This window comes from Pteropus vampyrus, unplaced genomic scaffold (genome assembly GCF_000151845.1).
Source record: "Pteropus vampyrus isolate Shadow unplaced genomic scaffold, Pvam_2.0 Scaffold23, whole genome shotgun sequence".
In the NCBI taxonomy this organism is placed as follows: Eukaryota; Metazoa; Chordata; class Mammalia; order Chiroptera; family Pteropodidae; genus Pteropus; species Pteropus vampyrus.
In genome coordinates, this window is record NW_011888804.1 from 6,622,214 (window position 1) to 6,647,179 (window position 24,966).

Here is a 24,966-nt window from a genome sequence, read left to right on the forward strand (position 1 = left end):
TAGGGAGGCATAAACAGTAGGGGTCGTTAATACAACAATCTACCACAAACTCTTCCTATTTTTAACTTTTGGTAACTTATAAAAAAATAACATTTTAAGTACTAACACCATAGGTCAAAAACCTGTCTGTGGCCTGGATCTGCCTTGGGTGTGTCTTCTAGAGAATCCATGCTCGATGCATGAGTAACTCCTAAAAAGGAAGATCGTTTCATTTGGGATGCCCCAGAAACTCTCACAGGCTGATTTCGGTTGACATGAAAGGAAAATAAAAATCTGATACCACCTCCTACATAACCCCTCCTTTTTTTTTCCTAAAAGTTTTGATGTTTCTCTTATACCAGTACATCCTATTATGTTTTTGTTGCAGTCTCTTTCACTTCAGAGTCTTCAGTATCATCACTAGAGTTAGAACGACTAAGAGATTAGCAGTCGAGAGTTAAGTTGCCTTTTGACAGGTGGGTGAACAGCACCACCTCAGAGTTGGATCTGGTTGGTCACACCTTTGATGGACAAACACAGCTGAAATGAAAACTTAGAAATGATTCTCCTTGAGCTTTGTCTTCTCTTGTGAAGCTTTTAGCAATAGCAGTTGGAAGCCATCTGTTTTTAGGCGGTGAGTTGGGAACACCTAAATTGTCTTTCTGGTATGTGGTTAAACTAGTGAAAGAAATGGTGCGCTCCTGGACGGAATTTCAGAGGCAGTAGCACTTTCTTTTGTGTTCCATTTCCCGCTCGCCCTAAACTCAGGCTTCTGGAAGGTAGTGGAGCCACTTGCATATAATTGTAAGTGTGCTGCTTTTTTTCTTCACTGTGGTGGTTATGTGGTCCAATTTTTATGTATGTGATGTATCCAGAATCTGGGCTGCAGGTAACCAGCACCCAACTCAACTGGCCAAAAAAAAACCCCAAACTGGAATCTATTGATTCATGTAACTGAAAATTCCAGGTGGTAGTGCTTGCTCTGGTGCTTAGATAATATAACTAGAAATGTCTCCATCTTTTGGTCTTACTTTCCTTTTATTGGCTTTATTCAGAGGCACACTCTCCCCTCTTTGGGATAAAATAGCTACCAGCAACTGTAATCTTATATTCTTATAGGTTAGCAACCAGGGGAAAGAGAGCATCTATTTTCTGTTTTATGCAGCAAATCATGAACTTTAGTTCCTCTTTGTCTAGATGGGGTCATGTGTCCATCTTTGAGTCAATTACTGACTCAAATTGTCTAGACTTGTATCCACTGCCCATTCCTGAAGCTAAGGTTGAGGCCAGCCCCATCTAAACCATATTGACCAAGAGTGAGAGTAAGGTGGTTTCCTAAAGAAAAGACGAGAGAATGGATATTGGGCAGGAAACAACAGAAACAAGATGTCCAACTTAGGGGGGTACGTGTTTGAAGCAGCGCTAAACTATGGGAATGTATGTGTTTTCTAGTCATCCAACATACATGTATTGATCAGCTGGGTGCTAGGGAATCAGCAGTAAATGGAATGGATACTTCCTGACCTCAGAAGCCTACAGCCTTCTTTTAAGTAAAAAGGATGACATTAATGGAGGCAGGATAGCCCTGGTTATTAGTCCAAGCTCTAGAGTCAGGCAGATCCAAGTTCAAATTCAGCCTCTGCTGCTGACTAGCTGTTTGACTATGGGCAAGTTAACTTGCTGTGCCTTATTTATCAAATGAGGATGATGCTAGTACCTATCATGCGAAGAGGAAATGAATAGGACTTGGGACATTCTTAGCACCAAGCCTGACATACAGTAAGCAGCCAATAAATTGGGTGCTTTTATTATCATTAGTATGATAGAAAAGTTCATTTCCTCTGCTAAGACTTATCACTGATAAGCCCTTTGCTTCCTCACCTCTTGTGCTGGGAATCCCTGGAGGGCAGGGTCTGTTGTCTTATCTTGTACTCCTGTCTGTGGTACTTAGTACAGTAGGAGCCCATCTGTGTTTGTTGAGTTGAAATAACATGAGCAGAATTGCTGCTTCCAACAACCTTATAAAGAGGCTCTGTGGTTGTTAGAATCCCTGTGAACATTCAAAGCATTCTCCAAGTTAGGATTTGGGTTTTCAGGGCTGATAAAATTTTTAATACTGCTGGCCAATATTTATTGCTCACCATGCCAATATTTAATTAGTCAGAGCCTGCAACTGTGTTGTCAACAAGATCAATTTGATGGCTTAATTTCTGAGTTAGAAACAAGGAAACTTCATAATATGAAATGAGATAAATGGAATCAAATGCGAACTCATGAATTATACTTGGAGAGACTTCCCTTCCTCTTTATTGGACTTTGCCTTCCTTTTAAGGTTTAAGTTGAATTCTGTCTCCTATGTTAACTCTTCCCTGATTGCTCCAGCCCAAAGTTTTCTTCCTTCTCTCTTTCCCCCAACTAAAATGTTCTGTTAGTGCCATTCATTTTTTTCCTGTTACGAATGAACAGATCTCTACTTGGGCACATTTTGAAATAGGCTCTGTGTATCCTAGAACAACTTGTAACTTAGGTCATCTCTTTATTGGACGATTCTGCTGCTCAAAGCAGTTGAGGTTCATTTATTCATTCTGTTTACCAGGTGGCTTCTTAGTACCAGGCACAGTTCTAGGTGCTGAGGATACAGCACTGAACAAGACAGAAAAAAAATGCATGCCTTTACAGAATTTACACACTAGGAGAGAGGGGACTAGAAAAGGAACACATAATTGCAAGGTATTAAATGCCGTGGAGAAAAATAAAGCAAGTAGAAGGGATAGAATGTGTACGTGTTTAGGAAGAGCTATAAATTTAAATAGTGCTCTCCAAAAGGACCTTCCTGGTGGGGCACATTTCATGGAAGGAGGTGAGGGAGCAAGCATGCTGAGATCTGGGGAAGGGGATTCTAGACAGAACAGTAAGTGCAAAGGTAATGTGGTGGCCAGGGCAAACTGGTCTCATGGTCCTCTGTGATCTATGTGGTCACACAGGGCCCCAGGCTCAGAAGAGGCCTGTGCTTGGTTTGATGCTGTGTTGTTGCCATCTTGAAATTCTTAATCATTTTTTAAAAAGGGACCTCACATTTTCATTTTACAGTGGCCTCCGCAAATCATATAGCTGATCCTATTGGTAGAAATGCACTTGGAGAGTTTGAGACCCTTGACATGAAACTATTTACTCTTTCCACAGACAAATCCATACCCACACTAGACCGAACAAGGGACCTCCTCCTCCCCCTGACTTCTCTCCTTTCTGGATCCCACAGCCCCGATCCCAGCTTAGACTAAAGGAGGCTTTGAAAGCAGAGGTGCGACGCTCTTCACTGTGCACCCAGCCTCCTGGGACCCCGTAGCACTTGCTTCCCCAGTCCTTTAGAACGGCATTTTCTACCTCCATCCCTTGCCAGAGTTCCCAGGGGAATCGTACCAATCGGTGGTGAATGAGAATAGTTCTTGAAGTTGGAAAGCCCATAAGAAAGTGATAAATCCTATGCCATGGACATTGTTTGTGAATCTGCTGTGTGCCAGGCACTCTGCTGGTTAGAGTCTGTAGTCATCCACGCATGCAGTCGACCAAAATTTATTGAACACCTTTTGCTCTTTCTCATAACTAGGCATGGGGATTAGGTTAAATGTCAGGAGATAAATTGGCCTTCTGTGGACTGCTTGGGAGCTCAGCCACTCTTTATAGCATTGTTCCTTTGGAGAAATGATTTAGAAGTTCGGAACAGCTGACTTACTAATGAACTTTGGAATACCTTAGGAGACTGGCTATATTGCCTTTTCTATTTTTTTCTATTTTTCCTGTTTTCTATTTTACATGATGATGACTTATCTCTATAAAAGATTTTAGCTCCTTGAATGTAGACATCATTTCTTACACATTTGCTAACAGTACTTCCCTTCCCCCAGTAGCTGGCATGGCCCTGAATTGAGATGTTTTGAACATAAAACACCTTATTTAAAAAATGTGTTGCTTTTGTCAGTGAAAATATCACATGCTCATTGTAAAAATACTTAGGAGAATTCATAAGTATAGGAAAAAGAAAAAGTCTCATAATATCATTGCTCAGAGGCTCTTGCTTTGTATAAGTAAGAACATGAATTTTGAGACAAATTCAGGAGTGTGAATGCCTATTTATCTTTACAGTGTTTCAGACTTTTTCCACCCAAGTCATCCGGTTTTGGGGGGTTTTTTCCCCCCTTTAAAGAAGACATTGGTGAAACTGGAACTCATCCATTCCTTCTGATTGAGATTGTGTGGGTCTGTTCTGCTCAGCTCTTGCAGTATGTGGAAAGTTGAGATAAATTCCTTTAGAAAATAGTCTTCTTTCAGTCACAGATTTAGCAGAAATGTTATTGCACATCTATTGTTTGAACTCCAGATGCTTTACACCACCTAGAGAGATTGTTAGTGTTCTTTTTGCCCCGGAGATATACATTGGGAACAAAACTTAAGTCAGTTTTTTCACTTTTTACTGATTTGGCTCTTAGTAATTATCCCTTCTTCTACTGAACAAGAGAAGACAGATTAAGTTTCTAACGGAAAGGCACAGAACCAATCCATTTACAGAATTAGTCTTACATTAGCACATAGGAGTACAAATCAGCCTCCTTGGGGATGGATCTATTTGCAATTTCTCTTAGCATTTTTGGAATAAGTCCAGTAGACTTTGGGAAAATCTAGTATTCACTGACTTTGAATTAACAAAGTAACATGATCCCTTTGAGGGATTGGTTTTTTTTTTTTTTGGCTCTATTGAGAGAGTATTGATTTTTATATCTGTATAATTTAGGGTCGTGGTTCTCAACTTTACATGTGCACGCAGATTCCCCAAGGAAGAGATGCTTGACCACCCGTGGCAGTGTGGGCAGTAGGTCTGAGTGAGACCCTGGGCGTTGCTTTTTTTTTTTTTTTTTTAATTAACTCCACAGATAATTTTGATGTGTAGTATAGGTCAAGAGTCATCAATAGTGGTAGAGAATCAATATCTGAGCCATTAAAGAATTTAAAAAGCCAGATTGTATGTTATCAAAATGATGTTTTTTCTTAAATTTGAAGGAATGTTAAAATTTTGAATTTATTGATCTTCTGTATGGTCTTCTGTAAAATAAATTTGGCCGTTCTTACTTTACTTGGGCTATTAAATTAATGTGAAATTATTAACATTTTGGTCATATTGACATTTTTATAGTGTGACCAATTTTCCCTATATTATTTCCAGTGTGTTCCTTCTTGGAATATCTTTGTTTCTGAAATGCCAGCTTGTTCATGTCCATGTTTTTAAGTCAGTATACATACAGACTTGGTTAATGTGGCCCATAACTTTTTGGATGTCTGTGTAATTCAAAATAGCCTAGATGGAAGTCTGATAGTACCTTTTAGATTACAAGGTATTTCTTTGCACACTGGTAGCGAGTCGTAATTTCTACGTATGTTTGTGGGAAGTACCAAAGAGTGTTCAAGACATTACGATGCTGCTCTTAGGTTACACATGGTTAAAGGACAGCAACCTCTGTCCAGGATGTGGCTCCATATTCTTGTCAAATCACGGGTAATAAAAGAGTTGCATTTTCAACCACAGTGTCTAACTTTAGCAAGACGTTTCCCAAGCGATATGTTACTAATAATGACAAAGTGAAATTTATAAGTAATTTACTGAGCCTTGAAGCTACTCTAGCATTTTTGTTTGTTTGGTTGTTTTGGTATAATGACTTATCTGTACTCCATCATGTCTCCTTGAGTAGAGGAGAGGGAATTAGGTTACCTAATGTCTCCAGAGTCAAGTGCATAAGAATCTTGGGATATGTTGAATGTAAGACTCTCATGGATCACGTCTATTGCTTTGGAAAAAAGGTTGGATTTTTTATGGAGCAGGCTCTGAGATGGAGATTTGCATACAGGTGGCTTAGTGGATTGGCCTTTCTGAGAGGACCCAAATTGAGACAAGGGGGCCAGGCCTTTGTCCCCAGGTATTGACTAGTCATTGGATGCATACTGCCCTCCCAGGAGATGTAACCTTGACAGGGCAGCTTGTTTGGCCAAGGGTAGTGCCTAAGAAGGGACTCAGCTGTGACCCAGTAGCAGGTGGCATTCTAGACATCTGGGGGAATGAGTGTCGTGGACCCAGAGGGGGAATCCGAGTGACCCATCTTAGTTAGTATCCACTACAAGAGACATTGATAGAATGTCTTGCCAACATAAAACTTTAGCATTTTGTCTCCTGACCTTGTGCGTCTATATATTAAGATAGTAGACCTTCCTTTAATATTTTGGTTCCCTTTTTTCCTGCCATTTTCCAACCAGTGGTAGCATCAGGGAAAGTCATTTCCATAAAAGTCTGGGACTTAATCTGTTTGGGATTGACCGTAATTTTTGGAGTTTACACGTAATTCTAAGAGCACAGTGATTTTTAAAAAAGGTTTGGCTTTGTAATGTTGGTGTTTACCAATTTTAATTTAGTGTTTATGTTTTGCAGATGAGGAAGCTGAGGCTCAGATACGTTCAGCCTGGTCTCCTGGCTAGTCAAGTGGCAGAACCAGGATTATCAATTTGAATCTTTGCTCCAAACTTCCTTTGGGTGCCGCATCCCAGAGGTCGTGCTGGTTGGGATCCAGGAGGGTTGGGGTATGCTAAGGTAGAGGCATTGTTTTCCAGGATGAGAATAGAGAATTGGCCAACTGGATAGGCAAAAGAGGGAAGCCTCCTGCCACTAGAAGCATGACTTTTTCGCACCAGAATAACTGAAAACGCAATTGATTTCTCCTGCTTCATCACAGTAGTGTGAAGTCCAGGCACCAGTTTATAGTGAGTCCTGAAGGGACCGATTGAAGAAAACAATGCTTTGTATGTCACTAAACAGTGAAAGCTAAATAAGAGTTTATTTTTCATGTGCGTAGGCTTTTCTTTGCCCTTATTCTGCTTGTGTGAGGATAAGGAATATTGTTCTCTTGTTTCTTTTATGAGTAGGTAAGGTAGACTTCTCCACCTCACCGTAGTTAAATAATCCAAAAGAGTATATGGATTTTACTCTTGGATTACATATTCAAAGCGAGCCCCAAATAATCTAGAAGAGAAAGCAGAAGAGAGTCCCGGGTTGCAGCTTTCCTCGACTGGCAGTGACTCCCATCAGGGTTGTGTTGAGGAGTTGTATCTGGGCTGAAAGAGAAAGTGATGCCTCTTTTCCACATTGAGTGAAGCCAGTTAGTTGTAGGAGGGGACCTAGCCTGACATGAGACCAGTGATTTTCCATTATTTTTTAAGGCAAGGGCCCCTTTGTCTTCCAATTACACTTGCAGATTTTTTTCCTGTATCGTCAATGTTTCTCTCCTGATTTAACATTCTATTCCTTTTTTGCCCACAGAGAACTGTCAGCTCTTACTTTTTTTTTCCTCTAGAGGTTCTCTTTGGCCCTCACACTTAGCCTTGCACTGTTTTTGCAGCTGAATTCATTTTATTCTTATGGTCTCGATTATCTTTTAGCCCTGAGACTTCTGGACGAATGGAAAACGTGATTCCAGAAAATCTTTACCCTGAACTTTGGTAGGGTTTAAGTTGGTGTTCATACTCCCTTAAAAATGCTGAGACTATTTTCAGTTTTGAGACTTGCAGTATATGACTATTGTATCTGAGTGGTGAATTAATAATTTGCTTGCAACCAGTAAGTCACTGATGTCAGCTAAGTCTTATTAAAGATGAATTTTATTAAGTTCTGTTGGGTCAGAGTGCTGCTTTCCCTAGCTTTGCAGCAGCACACACCAAAGCGAGCTTTGGCAGGTGGATTTGGGAACAGGCAGAGGGGTACGTATGCACATTTGGCTTTTTTTGTTTCACACTCATACTTCTTTGTGCTACCAGGATCGTCATGACAGCCTTATCTCTCAAATAAAGCCTGTTACCTCATCCCTAATTGCTTATCCAAAGGCAGGCAAGCTCTAATTTCTCCGCATTAATAAATGACACCGAAGAAGAACTGCTTTGTTTGCACTGGCTCACTCAGGTTCACCAGCGCACGTCCCCGAGTGCATTAGGGAACCTCATGCTTCTCCAGCAGCCCGGGGGAGTGGTGTTCACCTCACTCAGGAGTAGCGTTTCATTTATTTACTTTTTGCTCATGTTTATGGCCCTCTTACCCTCTTCCTGACGAAAACACTTCAGTGACCGAGGTCAGCACTTCTCCTGTGGCTGCGGGGTCCTCACTCCCCTCCAAGTTAGGGGGTGGTAGCAGTTTTCCTGGGAGGACGGTGGCCTCCATGAGTTCAAGGCTCACCCTCTTGGCTGCCTGCTGCTCACCTTTCCTTAGAGGCCAAGAGGCTTTCCACAGACTTATGCACAGATGCCTGTGGCATACCCCAGGTTGTAAGGTGGTATCCCCACTTCTCCTTTTTGAGGCCTTATGGGAAATGGTCTTGTTGATTTCATAAGTGAATGTGTGTATAGGCTTATGGGGGTCAGAGGATTGAGAATGGTTGTCAGGTTCTGAGTTAGTTCTCTGCGCTCTGCGGAGCAGTGAGAACGCTCTGCTTCTCCTGGGAAACACTGTCATTTATTGTCGCCACCTAAGATTATCTCTGGTGATTTAAAGGGCCCATAAATACGAACATTTTCAAATCTCGGAATTGTAAGCTTATTTCCTTCTCTTTTTCTTCTCAGAATGAAATGGATGATGTGCCCTTCTTTGATATCCAACTGCCTTACGAGTTGGCAATCAATATATTTCAGTATCTGGACAGGAAAGAACTGGGAAGGTGTGCGCAGGTAAGCTGGCATTAACCCGTGTTCAAGGTTTACCTATGTGTGTGATTGAAGTGTAGGAAGCTCCTCCGTCATAGGAATTTACTTAACAGAATTCATTGCTTAAAGAATTAATGAATTGGGTAGCAACTTTATTTGGAGAAAAGCAACCTTGAGCATAAAAGATTGTGTTCCACATCTCGACTTAGTGTTTATCTTTTTGTGACCCTCTGCTCAAGGGCTCTGTTCTCTCTGCATCTGAGTTATGGCTGACCTGTGGCTGCGTGCTCAAGGCTGACAACTCTGTGCTCCGCCTTTATTGAACTAGCCTGAGCTGTTAATGTCTTCACCCTTTTTAATGCAAAGATGTGAGCCCTTGGTTTTAATCAAGCCAGACATTAGGTTGGAGCTGAGGGTCAACCTGGGGACAAAACAGTGAAGTCATGTTTTAGGTGTATAGTTCAAATTACTCTTTAAACACCAGAATCCCACTCAGTGAGGTGAGAGGCACGTGAGACCTGAGACTCACCGAGGGAATTGCAGGTCAGCGTCACCCATCTCGTGCTTACTCTGGGGCATATGTTCATGGAGTGGAATGGTGGGAGATATTGTCTGGGGCAAACTTTATTGTGTTTGTGAATCACAGGGGATCTTGATAAAATGCAAATTCGGATTCAGGAGGTCTGGGGTGGGGCCCGATAGTCCGCATTTCTAACCAGGAAGTGCCAGTGTGGCTTCGACCATGCTTTGAGAGGCAAGAGTTTAGGCCATTAAAATAAGTTTCTTGTACTCTTCGGTATAATTTCTCAAAAGTTAAATATATTTATGATTACTGACCATTTGGCTTTTCATGGACAGCTGTGTTCCCCAGAAGACACTGGAATATCCGTTGTCCATACTGCCAGAGAACTGACTTGTTTAATGGTTACTATTTCCCATTTCCCTGGATTCTCTAATGTATTTTACACAAGTGTCTATACCTTTAAGAGAAAGGATATGGTAAAATTGAGTGGTAGGAGAACTATACACTAAAATCCAAAGCACTACCAAGAATGTGAAGTTAAAAATTTTAAGGAAGTTCGAGAGTGGTGAAAACTAGCCACATTTCGACTCTGGAGCTTGCTACCTCTGCGGCAGTTCAGTGAACTCACACATAATACAGGACAATTTAGAGAGTTTTTGGTTTTACCCTATTTCTTTATGAAGCATTTTGTTTAATCACAATAATTGTCCTACTTAAATAGGAATTTGAGAAAAGTTTCAGTGTTCTCGATTGCCACGGTATTACTTCAGGGGGCGTTGGCAAGTCTTTTTTGATGCACAGTTTGGAAATCTTTGAGAAGTTATGAAAGAAATTATCTAAAGGCTAAAATTCACTAAATAAAAATGTACCAAAATGGAAACCATGCTCAGAGCCTATCGATTACATTGAGAGTACCTGCATTGTCTTCCACTTTCCCCTTGGAAACTCTGTTTGTTATATTCTAACTTTACACGTTGGCCCTGTTCCCAAGAGTCGAAAACAAGGGTGTAGCTAAGTGAGTCCAAGTCCTGGATATCAGCCCGATGCTGTTAGCTGAAGTTTTGGAATAGGGTCTGATAGCTAGCTGCTTTCCACAAAGTCAGCATTAGATGATAAAATCTTCATTCTTGATAGGGAGCTGCGGTTTAAGGAATCTTTTCTTTTAACATTGCTTTTTGCTCTCCTGCATTGTAGAGGGCCATGTGGCTTTCACATCTGCTGCTGGTTTTCTCATCCAAGGAGTTTATCAGTGAAAGATAGGATCTAGTGGAAGAAGAGATCCTCTTTTGGTACAATGGGGCTGCATTTCAAGGTAGATTGGTTATGCTGCTGAGATTATTCTGCAGGTGTGAACAGTTTAATTTGCAACACAGTAGTCCAATTGTCCACCAGAATTCTTCACTCTTTGGCCACTTGGATTTGTGTTGTCTTTCTTTTTAAACCTCATTTGTAGAGCACGTATATAAGAATAGAATATATTTTAAACAAGACCCCTAAGGTGGCTCTGATCTGTGAAGCCAGAATTTTTGTCATGACACTTTTACATGATGGTGACAGTGGATGGCCAGTAGTTTGTAGAATTGGCTTTGTTTTTCAAGCATTAAAATAAAACCACAAAGTAATAAAAAATAAGTAGCATTTTCATTTGTTTCTCATGGTGTTTTTATTTTTGAAATAGGGAGGACATCATTCTGTCGAATGGACCGTCCCGCTGCTTTATGATTTTATTTCAGAGGGGGCTCACTTTCTCTGTCTCACTCTTTCCTATCTCTCTTGTTCTTTTAATGTAGCTGCCTTGGGATTTTAGTGAAATTGGGCCAGTTACGTGGAATTGGCACCATGAACTGTATGTGTGCCCTTGGAGAAAACCCATGTGCTTATTAGATCTTTATGCCAAATTGGTAACCAATTCACAGTGAGGAACCCTGAGCAGGGAGGACTTTTGAGATTTAATTATGCCACAGACTGTGCTGGAGAGCCGATTTTGCTCTGATGCTGTTTCCTTTCCACACCTCCCCTTTTTCTTCTTTGTGAGGCTTTCTGCTTTCAGGTGTAAAGCCCTACTACGTTAGTTTGTGACCTCTGTGTACTTTTGATGCTGACCTCTCAAGCTCCATGCTGTTGAGTTGGTCCTCGAGGGATTTAGTGTCTCTGTGGAAGTGTGTCATGCCGAAATATCTCCAAAACAGTGTGGCTTTTAGTAAGCAGGGTTATTCATTGGGCACTTCGTTCAAGCTTCATCATCTTGCCATTTATAATTTTATATTCATTTTATCGTGTGTGCCCACAGGATTCTTGGCACTTTAAAGGATAATATTTTTAAATGAATAACAATTACAAAATTGTCAATTTCAAATTTATAAAATTGGTTTTTATGAGAAGGGTAAGTGTGCTATTATATTACAGACAGGAATAATTCTGAGAAGTAAAGATTTTTAGGTATTTACCAACATTTATTTTAAAAAACTTAAACATAAATTCACAGGAAGTTGCAAAAATGAGTACAGAGAGGTCCTGTGTACCCTTCCTTCAGTTTCCTCCATTGATAATAACTTGCATAGCTGTAGAACAATATCTAAACCAGGAAATTGACATTGGTGCAGTCCACAGAGCTGATTCACACCTCACCAGTTTTACATGCACTTATTGTGTGTGCGTATTTAGTTCCATGCAGTTTTATCACAGGTGTGGACTTTTGTGACCACAGCGAAGACACAACATTCATCACAAGGCTCTCTCCTGCTATCTTTTTATAGCCACGGTCACCTCTTCCCCCGTTTCTAACCCCTGGCAACCGTTAATCTGTTCTCTATCTCTGATTTTGTCTTTTTAATTTTAATTTTTAACATACTTTAGTTGTATGTATTTCCTAATATATAATTGTAGAAGTTTAGCCACATAGGTAACAATGTCATGTTTTTCAAGCAAAAGGTAGAAAAATGCATAACGAAAGCAATGAAAAAGAGGAATGATGTAGAAGTTAAAAACTTAAGATTTAAGATAAAATTGGTGAGCAAGAAGTAGGTGCTATCAAAATAAATAATTCTAGAACTAAAACCAGTATATTAGATAATGATATTTCTGGCTTCAAGAAAAATGTGATCTTACAATCTTCCCAGATGTCCAAATAGGAGAAACTAAAACCCGATGTTTTATAGTTAAAGATCTTAAGTCTTTAAGGGTTGGAATCCATAGTCAAGCGCAGCTAATTGCTTTTCATAGCAGAAATGATTCTGCAGACCTGTACTTGCTGGCAGGGTTCCCTGAGGTCTTACCTTTCACCTCTGCCACCACACTTCTCTCTCAAGGAGGTATATGCCGGCCTGAGACCCTGTGGTTTCCTTTTAATTTACCAGGTTACAGTGGCAGCCTCCTTTCAACAGGGGTTAGGAAAAAGCGAAGAACTCTAGAAGAAAAGGTGGGGAGCTATGTGAATGGCAAAATTGTGTGGCAAGAGGGAAGTGACCATAAGCTAAGTAACGTGGGTGGCCTCTGGAAGCTGGAAAAGCTAAGGAAACCGATTTTTCTCTGAAGCTTCCAGAAAGAATGCGGCCCCACTACCAGTACCTTGACTTTAGACTTCTGGCCTCCAGAATGAGTTTGTATTGTTTTAACCAATAAGTTAGTGGTACTTTGTTAGAGCATCAGTTGGAAACTAATATGGGGGTGTAGTGAGCAGATGGGGATACGAGAGGGAGAAATGGGCAGAATGTGAAAGGCACTTAATCCATTAACGGAACTTGAACTTTTATTCTGAATGAGATGGGAAGTCTTTGAAGTGTTTTGAGCAGAGGAGTGACACAGTCTGACTTACATTTTGAAAGGGATCGTTTTGGCCGCCGTGTGGAAAATAAGCTGTAGTGGGACAAGGAGGGCAGCAGGGAGAATAATGAGAAGGCTTCCGCAGTAACCCAGAAGAGGGAACGTGGTGGTTTGAGCAGGACTGTACCAGCAAGAGTGGACGGAGCCAGGACTGCTGACGGCCTAGGTATAAGGAGAGGAGGAAGAGTCCACATTCACTCCAGGGTGTTTGGCCTGAGCCCCTGAATGGACAAGGCGGCCTGAATGACAAGGAGAAAACAGTGCATGCACAAGGTGGGGGGAAGATCAGTAGTTGAATGCGAGGCTGGAGATGAGTTCTAGGTTCAGCTCTGGGCTGAAGATCTAAACTTGGAAGCTGTCGGCACATTGATGGTGTTTAAAGCCAGGAAACTGGATGAAGTCACCAGAGAAGCAAGTGTAGATAAAGGAAGGGATTCGGGGGTTGTGCCCACATGCACCACAGCAATGAGACGCCGAGGAGATGCGGAGGCTGAGAAGGCAGTACTTTTGAGATAGGATCAAAACTCAAAGTGCATAGTCCCTTGGAAGCAAGGGATAAAAGTTTTCAAGGAGGACAAGGTGACCCGTGTTAAGCGCTTCTACGAGTCAGGTAAAAGGACTGAGAAATGACATCGGATTTAGAAACTGGGAGGTTGCTGGTGACCTTGACCAGAATCAGTAGCATGGTCAGGGCAAAGTGAGTGGGTTTAAGAGCAAATGGGAAGAAAGAAAATTGAGAAAAAGAGTTTATTTATATACAGCTGTCTACATACGGTGCGTCCTCCAAAGTAGACGTGATATTTGAACGTGCGATGGGAACGGTGACACTTCTCCCCTGCTGTGGGCCTCACTGGTAACCCTAATCCAGGCAGAGTTAGTAAAGCTAATTTTTGAGCCAAGAGTGTTTTTTTCTTTTCTTTTCTTTTTTTTTTTGGTAATGCTGCAGTTCACAGTGGTGCTATAAAGCAAAATGCTGGAGACACTTTTATTAGTAAATTCTTGCAGCTGAGGCTCACTCAGTGGGGCTTTTACTGGGCAGAGCCATTCCAGTCCTGATGCATTAAAAAAAGACCATTAGGCCTTTGGAAAATTTAGGCTTGTAAACTTGCTAGATTTAATATAACTTAAGAAATCCAAACAATAGATTTCATTTGAGTGCTACTCTTTAAAATTTACTTGTGAAAGTTTAACTAGGTCTTTTTGTTGTTGATTTTTTTTCCCTCTGGGATTAAAAGGAATTCATTCTTAAAGCTCGTCATTTTTGTTCTCCTTTAAAAGAGAGAGAGGGAAAAAAAGGCACCCTCCTTTTATAGTTTGCTAAGGAAATTGTTGGCACATTTCTGTGTTTAAAACCTAATTGTAGGTAAAATCCTGATCCCTTTTTGGAAGTAATTCTCACCTCTAGCTTTTATAAATCCCTCAAAGAGATTTATTGTTTGTTATCCAGGATTTAAACCTTATCCCGAATATCATTTTCTACAGAATAAGCCCTGTGATCTACTGGTGGGGATGGTGCCCCAAAACATCACCTTTTTGTTCTCAGTTTTTCATCCCATACCCTCTTGTCCAAATTTCAGATTGTTATTTAAAACGACTTGGCATTTTCTTTGAAGCTGATAATAAAAATCTGTTTTCAGCTTCTAAAGTTTAAGTTCTGATATATTTGAGACTTCTTGAAAATCTCTGAAAGGTTTCTGCATTTTAAAGTTGCTGAAACTTGTGTGCTTTAGTTCTCATGAAAATTTATTCAACATATTTAATTTAATTGCGATATTCTAGTTGGTAATCACTGAGAACTGATTTGGATTCTCCGAAAATGCTAATGATTCAGTGGCTCCATCTGAATTAGCCTCGTAGCTAATTTTTTGGACTTCAGAATTATAAAGATTGCCCCCTGAGGCCAGTCTTATGATCCAGCCTGCCTAACTGTAAGGTCAGTGACCAAAACACTTCCCCATGGTCCATGGGATATCACCCAATGTAAAGGCAGCAGTTTGGCAGGTCAAAGGGGAATGTAGATAAGAATTACTGGCCTCAGTGCTCAGCATGTAGTTAACACCCACTACATGTCTTAATTGATTGACCAATAACCCATTTTAGTGTTTTATAAAGTGTCTTCTGCAGAGCACTAGGCTTTTGAGGTATTCCTTATAAGAAGTGTTCAGGAACCAAGTAAGTTTGGAGAATGCAGCTTCTTACATCCTCCTCTTAGAGATACGTAAGTCTATTAAAAGCTCTGAGAAGTTCTGCAGTAAAGAATCCTTTTTAGTTTTGATTAAACCAGTGTTCCCTAAACTCTTTTGACCGTGAAACCCTTTTTTAAAGTAACTTATTAACACCCTGAGGAGCTGTTGTTCTGTTGGCCGTGCTTTGGGAGGTGCTGATCTGTGTAATGTAATTATGACTTACATTTACATGATCTCTTAGCTATGCTGAGTCTTTCATCCAATAATTACATTTTATAATTTTTACGGGAAGGCTTATGTCTTCCAAGGATCAGAGTAAACTGCTCTTAAGTGTTTATTAGCACTGTCTGCCTTTGAGAACCTCTGAGGGTCTCTGGATGTTGGCCCTTATCTTATACTTGGTTTAACACTGAATTCTAGGGGTCTGTTGGACAAGTCCTCTGCTCTGGAGCTATTTGAGTTGTGGCCTGGCTCTATCATAGCTGATGTTGGTCTGTCTCTATCTGTGCTTCACAATTGCCTAGTGCTGAGACTCACTCTTGCACAGACGGATGAACAGACACCACCCAGTGTCATGGACAGGCTCAGCTGTGGACCACTTACGCCAAAAATAAAACCACGATGTTCTGTCTAGTCAAAACTAGGACTACGATGTCATTATCCCATTCTTTATTGCCTGATCACTTGTGATCAGATGAGAGTCTGTTTCCCTGACGCCGTTATGGCGAAGATGGAGAAGTGTGGGCTGACAGTGTGGTTAAGTGGATTTGTGACTGATGCTGTGGCCATGCCCAGGTGGGTTGCTTAATGGATCCATGTCAGCGTGTGTGTGTGCAGAGGGTGCTCTAGTGGTTTGCCACAGGCTCTGTCCTCAGCCCCGTCGTAGTTAACTTTTTTTTTAATAATTAAGACGTGAAGGCCCACAGACCATATTTTGCAGATGACATATGTATGGGAGAAGTAGCTAATGCAAAGGATGATAGAATTGTGCTGCAAAGATGATATGAAATGCTGGGTAGGGGGTTGTATGCAATGAACTGAGATTTAAAATATATAGAAAGTTTATTAAGAATTTAGTTTTAAAAATAATACTGTAGAAATAAGGAATCGGGACTTTTTTTTTTTAATTGCAATTTGTGTTTAAAAAGACTCGGAATGATAAACACCACATTGCGATTACCATTCAGGAGAAGAGAATGGGGACACAGATGCATCGGAGTCTTAAGCTTGTTAGTGGTATTTTATTAAGCGGGGTTGTGAGTCCATGGGTGTTAGTAACATTCTTCATGCCTTTTTATTTGCCTTAAATATTTAATAAAATAAACAGATTCCAGAAGCTTTGGTGGACCATTATCAGTAGCCATGATGATTTTATTATCTGCAAGCGAAGAAGTAAATTAGCGTCTTATAAAATCCTTCTGTTCATGGCACTTGACAGTCCATATTTGAGGTATTCAGTACCACATTTAAAGAGGGACACTGTAGATCCAGAAATATGAGGGTACGTTCAGAGATACTGGGTATGGGAACAAGTCCTATAACAGTTGGCTGAAGGAAATAGGAATTATTTAGACCAATGAAGAAATGACTAAGGGGAAATGTGATGACTGTCTTCAGCCCTTTGAAGAGCTGTCAGGTGGAAAAGGGAACAGATTTTTCCCCCAAAGGGCAAAAATCAGGGCTCTAGGTAGAATCCATTTTCTAACCAATGGAAGGAAGTACTTTTAATAGAGTGCCTTGCAGTCAGTCAGACTAATTCGGGAGGTCAGCTCTTCCCCAGAAGCCTTCCACTGCTGGGGATTCTATGAGGAGCCTTGTGGCGATGGGGACATGGCCCTTGGTGATCTCCAAGACTCCTCTTTTTCAGTTTCTAAACCATTGAAGACTTGAGCCAGTGCGACACCTTCAGCATTACAGTGTGACATTTTGGTTAAGAAAAGTGACAGAAGCCTTCCACTTCTTTATGCAACCTGGTCTAAATTCTGATGCTATGAATTCTAAGCAAAATGTCCATGCCTACAGAGAACGTGACTTAGGTGATGTGACTGTCACACCTAGAGCTTACATGCCCTCATATACAGCAAAAATGAAATTGAGGAAGCCAGAACTTTAATGTACCATCAATGTTGTGTTGGTCTATATTGGTTGGACATACTTTTGGTTGAATAAGGTATTTTAATAATGATTATTTTAAATATAATTTGCTTGCAATGGAAAATCAGAAAATTTGAGACTGAAACAAGCTGAGTTCTTGGATTCTGATTAATTTTTACTTCGTAAGTTTTAGCTTCTCTCTGCGGCCATGGAGCATGTAGAAACCCATTGTAGATTTAATGAAAGCTAATGGCTTACTTATTTAAAGTAGTATTTGGAGCAGCATAATTTCATAATAAGGTATTTATGTATCCTGCAGGGCTATCAGTGGCGATCTGTAGTAGTACGTGGCATATATGGAAAGAATTAATTTGTAGTTTTCTGTGAGCTCTTTGATTTAGATACACAACAGTTCTGTTTGTGGTGGGGTATGATTATTCACATTTTAAAGATGAGGAAACGAAGGCCCCAAGGTCATAGAATTTAGTGTTGTAAGGGACGTTTTAGGATCAGCTGCCCCCCGCCCCTGGCACGCCCCCAATTTCACAGAGGAGGAAAGAGGTCCAGAGTAGCTTAGTGACTTTCTCATAGTGACACAGCTAGTTAGTGAAAGGCCTGGCACTAGAATCTGGGGGTTTTCCCACAAGTGTAACTGATTTTCTATTACGTCACACTGCTTCTTGAATAATGGAGACAGTCATAATGACATGTTTCTGAAAATGTTATCAAATTTATATATATCCCTATCACTTTAGGTCTCCTTGGGGAAATTATTATGTAAAGGAACTTTGCCATGCCATGATTATTTTGTACAGTGTAGATTCATTTTAAATATAAAGAACTCCCTTACTGTTTGTTTGTTTTTTATTTTTACCGTTTTTTAAAAAATTTATGAAAACTTCATGTGATTTTGTCCTTTATTCTAGTAATATGCTACATTACATTGATTTTTTTATGTAAAACCAACTTCGCATTCTGGAATAGATTGCATTTGGTCTTGGCATATAATCCTTTTTCGTATATTGCTGGATTCAGTTTGCTAGTATTGAAGATTTGTGTGTATTCATGAGATATTGGTTTGCAGTTTTCTTGTGATGTCTTTGTCTGATTTTAGTTTCAGGGTAACACTGAGCTTGAATAAGTTGGGAAGTTTTCCCTCTTCTGTTTTTTGGAAGAGTTTATAAACGATTGGTGTCATTTCCTTTTTAAACATTTGGTAGAATTCACCAGTGAAATCTAGGCCTGAGGTTTTCTTTATATGAAGTTTTAAAATTGTTAATTAAACCTCTTGTGGTAAGTCTATTTTGGATTTTCTGTTTCTCCTTGAGTTGCTTTCAGTAGTTTGTGTCTCTCTAGGAGAATATCTGTTTCATCTAGCTTATCTAATTTGTTGACATACAATTGTTGTAATAATTTTAATGATTTTTAATTTTTTAAATTTAGTTCTATTGATTTCTTATTTCAATCTATTTTGGTCAGAGAACACACTTTATATTATTTTAGTCCTTTTAAATTTATAATTTTAATTTTATAATAATTTAAATTTAAGTGGTAAATAGTGATGGCACCTCTTTCATTCTTGATTTTAGTAATGTGAGTCTTCTCTCTTGCTCCTTTTTTCATTTTTTTGGTCAATTTGATTAAAGGTTTGTCAGGTTTGTATTTTCAAAGAACCAATTTTATTTCCTTGATTTTCTCTATTTCATCTATTTCTGTTGTAATCTTTATTATTTTCTCCATTCTGCTTGCTTTGGATTTAGTTTTTGATAGTTTTTTTTCTTTTAAGGTTGAAGGCCAGGTTATTGATCTGAGATTTTTTTCAATGTGGGAGTTGACAGCTGTAAAGTTCCCTTGAAGCACTGCCTTCACTGTGTCTCATAAGTTTTGTATGTTCCATTTCCATTTTCACTTATCTCAAAGTATTTTCTAGTTTCTCTGGCAATTTCTTATTTGACCTGTTAGTTATTTAGGGATATGATGTTTAATTTTCACACATTTATGAATTTCTCAAATTTACTTCTGTTATTAATTTCTGATTTCATTCTATTTTGGTCAGAGAACACACTTTATATGATTTTGGTCCTTTTAAATTTATTGAGATTTGTTTTATGGCCTAGCATATGGTCTATCCCAGAGAATCTTCAATTGAACTTAAGAATTGGCAGTCTGTTTTAGGGCAGAGTGTTCTGCGGATGTCTGTTATGCCTAGTTGGTTTATAGTATTGTTCAATTCTTTCATTTCCTTGTTGATATGCTGCTTAGTTACTCTATCCATTATTGAAAGTGGTGTTTTGTTGACGTCTCCACAAGTATTGTTGAACTGTCCGTCCATTTCTTCTTTCACTTTTATCAGTTTTTGATTCATGTATTTTGAGGCTCTGTTGTTAAGTGTGTGTATTGATAATTGTTATATCTTCCTGGGGGATTGACCCTTGTTCTAAAAATATCTTTTGTCGTGACAATTTTTTGTCTTAAAGTTCATTTTATGGCTACAGCCATGCCACCCTGAACATGCCCGATCTTGTCTCATCTCGGAAGCTAAGCAGGGTTGGGCCTGGTTAGTACTTGGATGGGAGACCACCTAGGAAGATCAGGTGCTGTAGGCGTTAAAAAAAAAAAGAAGAAAGCAAAAAAAAGTTCATTTTATGTGATATTAGTATACAAATTCCAGCTCTCTTTTTAGTATCGTTTGCATGATACATCTGTTTTCATTCTTTTACTTTCAACCTACTTTTGTCTTTGAGTTTGAATCTGAAGTATGTCTCTTGTAGATGGCATATAGTTAGGTCATGTTTGTTTATTCTGCCAATTTGTCTTTTGATTGGAATACTTAGTCCATTTACACTTAATGTAATTGTAAGGGAGCATTTAGTCTGCCATTTACTATGTTTTCTGAACGTCTTATGTCTTTTTGTTCCTCTTTTTCTGTATTACTGCCTTCTTTTGTGTCGAATAAAAATTTTTCTAGCAAACCATTTTAATTCCCTTGTTGTTTCTTTTATTTTTGAAGTTATTTTCTTAAAGATTGCCCTGGGGATTACAATTAACATTTGAAAACAATCTAGATTGGATTAACACCAACTTAATTTCAATAGTATACCAAAACTGCTCCAATATAACTTTGTTTTCTCTTTTGTCTTTGTACTGTTATGTCATACAGATTATATCTTTAAATATTATATGCCCATCAACACATGCCTATGCTTTAGGCGGTTGTCTTTTTAATCAGAAGAAAAGAATTGCAAGCAAAAATATGTTTATACCATCTTTTACATTCATCTGTGGAGTGACATTTGCTGGTGTACTTTATTTCTTCATGTAGATTGAGTTACTGTCTAGTGTCCTTTTCTTTTGGCCGAAAGGATTCTCTTGCAGGGTAAGTCTACTGCTGATGAATTATTTTTCTGTTTATCTAGGAATATCTTAATTTCTCGATTTTTTGGGGATGGTTTTGTGGGATATACAGTTATTGGTTGACATTCTCTTCTTTTGGCAGTTTGAACCTACCATCTCAGTGTTTTCTGTCCTCCATGATTTCTGATGAGAACAGAATCCCTTCTGATGAATTCTGATGAGAACAGGTCTTTTTCACTTGATGCTTTCAAGATTCTCTCTGTCTCTGGCTTTCAGCAGTCTAACTATGATGTGTCTAGGTGTGGTTCTCTTTGAGTTTATTCTTCATGAAGTTCGTTGACCTTCTTTGATGTGCAGATTAATGTTTTTCATCAAATTAGGGTAGCTTTTGACTTTTATTTCTTTAGATATTCTTTCTATCCCTTTGTTTCTCTCCTTCTGTTCTGGAAATTCTCATAATGCCTATGTCCACGTGGATGGTGCCCCATGGGTCTCTGAGGCTCAGTTCATTTTGTTCCTTTTTTGGTTCGTTTATGTACTTTTTATTTTTTCCTTCACATTTTTCTTTCTCAGACTGAATAATCCTAATTGACTGTAAGCTCGCTGATTCTTCTAAAAGCTCATAGCTGTTGTTGAGCCCTTCCAGTGAAGTTTTTGTTTCAGTATTGTACTTTTCATCTCTAAAATTTCTACTTGGCTTTTGAGAAACTGATTTATATCTCTTTATCTGTATTCTCTGCTTGGTGAGACATTATGCTCATCCTGCCTTTTATTTGTCAGACATGCTTTCCTTTAGTATTTTGAACATATTTATAATGGCTGATTTGAAGTCTTTGTTTAGTAATTCTAACGTCTGGGCTTCCTCAGGGACAGTTTTCATTGACCGCTTCTTCTTTCTGTTTGTGGGTCATAGCTTCCTGTTTCTTTGTGTGGCTCATAATTTTTTGTTAAAAACTGGCCTTTTAAAATAACGTGACAACTCAAGAAATCAGATTTTCCCTCCTCTGGAGGGTTTGTTTGCTGTTACTTTTGCTGCTGTATGTGACTTTTCTGGACTAATTCGCTGGTTTGTATTCTTTGTAATGTACAACCACTGAAGTCTCTGCTCGGTTAGCTTAGTGGTTAGCTAGTGACTGGACAGAGATTTCCTTAACTACACATAACCAGTAAGTCCCCCGGCCTTTGCCGAGGTACACTCTGTTATGCGAGGCGTGCCTTCAGCGTACCAGTAGTTTACAATTCTGCTTTAGCCTTTACTTCCTACTTGTGTAGAGCCTCTAGGTTTGCCAGAGTTGAGAGATCCGGGCACACACACAGTCCTACACATGCAGTGGCATTATTGAGTCCCAGAAATATATTAGAGACTTTCACAGTCCCCTATGGACATCCCATTCCCCAGGTTTTTCCTTTTAAACCTTTCGGTCATTCTCTTTTTAGCCCTAATTGGTAATGTACACTTAGGCAGCTACAGTGTTCAACAGTTGTCCCTTAATTATATTTGACAAACGCCCAACTTTGTACATTGTGCCGTGATGAAGTTAATCCATTGTGTCCCTAAGTTAGGATTAGAAAACAAAGCACTAATAGCTAGAACGTCCATTTCCTCCGGATACTTTTGGGATTTTAAACTCAGTCCAGACATAACATTAATTTTTCTATATCAGATCTTATAGTCTTGGTTAACAGCTTGAGTTTTCTGGTAAATATTTTTAAAATCTATACATTTAAAATCTTTTAAGTTTTCACACATAATATAAATTTGAATTTCTCGTACAAGCAGAGTTATGAATATTTTATTATAGCTTTTTATTTCAGAGGCCATCGGTCTCCACCTCTGTAAGATGGAAATACAAGTGCCTGTTGGAAAAAGGAAAGTGATTCTGTTCTGAAAAGCCATGTACGATTCTCTATTAACATGTTACAGTGTGTTTTTTAGCCCTTATGTATTTATGTATTTTTCTCTTGTATGTTATATAATAATTTAACCAAGTAGTCTAAAATGTGATATTAGCTGGTAATACAACAATTTTGAAATCTTGAAAGATAAAACTGGAAACATTTGCTTGGTTTTTTTTCCACCTTGGAGTGTTTTGTTAATGAGACATTTTATACTGCCATAAACCCAGGGCAATAATAAAGGTGTTGATTGATTTTTGGATGACAAGGAGCTTCTCTAATTGCAGAATTTGACATTTGTGTCACTTCTGCTGTTTTAGGTGAGCAAGACGTGGAAGGTGATTGCAGAAGATGAAGTGCTGTGGTACAGGCTGTGCCAGCAGGAAGGGCACCTTCCCGAGAGCAGCATCTCTGATTATTCTTGCTGGAAGCTCATCTTCCAAGAGTGCCGAGCCAGGGAACACATGTTAAGAACCAACTGGAAGGTAGGCAGTGGCCAATCTCATTACCTGTAGAAGAATAGCCTACAAGGGCACGGGAATCCAAGCCTGAGATTAAACACTGAGTCCTTCCAATTACAGCCTGAGGTTAACTGTCAAAGCAGAGAGAGGAGTGTGGTGAGCGTACATACCTTCAGGTGTTGGCAACTTGTTGCCTGTTTTGTTCACCATTAGAGAATCTGCCCCAATTTCCAACCACACTATTTGGGAGCGTCCTGTTCTCCAGGAGAGGAAGGGTGAGTGAGATACCCATCACTTACCCTCTCATGGTTCGGGTCTTTGGTGTGGTGCTCAGTGAAGCCCCGTTTTACTTTCACCGTCTCTCTGGATGGACCAAGAAAGCAAAAGCACCGCCTGAATACAAAAGATGAGCTGCTCTTTCCAGTAAATGTAAGAGGGAGATTATTAAACATCGCTAAATACTGTCTTCTCTTCCCTCACATAACCTATTGGCATGCTTCCATCACATTTATCACTTCAAAATCTCTACAGAAATATTAGATCACAGCTAAGAATTTGCACAGTGAAGTGTTTCTGTAGGAAATAACTGTCAAGCACGGTGTTACATAAAGCTGCTCGAGGCACGACAAGACAGCATTGAGGTGGCCGTGTTTCTTCCACCTGGGTAGCTGGGTAGTCAGCTGTATGGAGGACGCAGAACCATGCTCTTTCCTTCCCTGTAAAAGTCAATCCTAATAGACTTTGCGATTAACAAGCTTTTGCTCATTACTGATGGTGACATATTGTCTATGTGCATGTCTATCCCCAGTCACCTCATAACCTGACTAGTGACCGATATTCTCGATCTGGGCAACCTCACACAGTTTCTAGTTAATAACAGCAGTGGTTTTCTAATTCAGGGCTTCTCAACCCCAGCACCAGTGACATTTGGGGCCAGATAATTCTTTTTGATGAGGGCTGTCCTGTGCGTTGCTGCAGGATGTTGAGCAGCATGCCTAGCCTCTACTGAGTACATACTTCCTCCCGCCACCACTCTCCCCCCTCCCCCCACCCCGCACTGTGACAACTGAAAAGGTCTTCAGACATCTTCAAATGTCCCCTGGGGGGCAAAATCGCTCCTGGTCGAGAACCACCTTTCTAAGGAGAATTAGCATAACTGTCCTTTCTTAGGCCGTTAAGATACCACCACTAAGTCAGAACCCCACTGGCCCCCAGCTTGCATCCTCACCAGGTAATAAACTCATGTGGATGGCCCCTGTGGCCCTCTTGCTTGCATGCTTGAGTGGGTCTGTGTGAGGGACACCAAGGGGTTGACAGAGCTGCGTAGATAGGTGCAGAGGGCCTAACCCTGGTCGGAGGGGCTGTGCTTTAAGGAAAGTGTGAGAGCTGGGTGTTCATGAGGGCCTTTCTGTCTGGGAGGAAGGGATACTTTTGAGATTTGTGAGCAGGGAGAGCTGGAGGTATTCGATGTGCCCTGGCTCGAATTCAGAGATGTCAGACCCTGAGAGGAAGCAGCAGCCCCTTTCTTTGTTTCCTCTTTGCTGTTAGAGAAAGCGAGGGAGGGATGTAGATACCTCATCTGGGCTGGAAGTGGTTTAAAGATCCACCTCCCAGCATCTGGCACTTACACGTTACATGCAGTTTAACTGAATGTCTGTTTATTGTTTTTCTCTGACAAGCACAAAGCCATACATTTGATAAATGCTCAATAAATGGTTGTCAGTTGAGTGACATGGATCAAACTGCAGGCCGAATGTGAGGGAGGCTTCTCTTTGGAATGTCTCGGGCCCATTTCCTGACACTGTGACCAGTGAGGACTACATAAATGAAATATTAAATGACAGACATTGCATTAACTGCAGTGATGGTATTCTTGTTTGATTCTAGAATGAAAGAAAGCCCTATCAAAATGTGAAAGGTGGGG

At 39.9% G+C, this 24,966-nt stretch overlaps 1 protein-coding gene and 1 pseudogene across 1 annotated transcript in view; both read left to right on the forward strand.

Moving 5' to 3' along the window:
* The window catches only part of FBXW8 (F-box and WD repeat domain containing 8), a 114,469-nt gene that overhangs the window by 5,438 nt on the left and 84,065 nt on the right, over positions 1 to 24,966 (forward strand). Inside the window, 2 exon segments of the mRNA XM_023528247.1 lie at positions 8,626 to 8,730; positions 22,902 to 23,066. Of these exon segments, the coding sequence (XP_023384015.1) occupies positions 8,626 to 8,730; positions 22,902 to 23,066 (270 nt within the window).
* On the forward strand, positions 19,819 to 19,937 carry LOC111737121 (annotated as a pseudogene).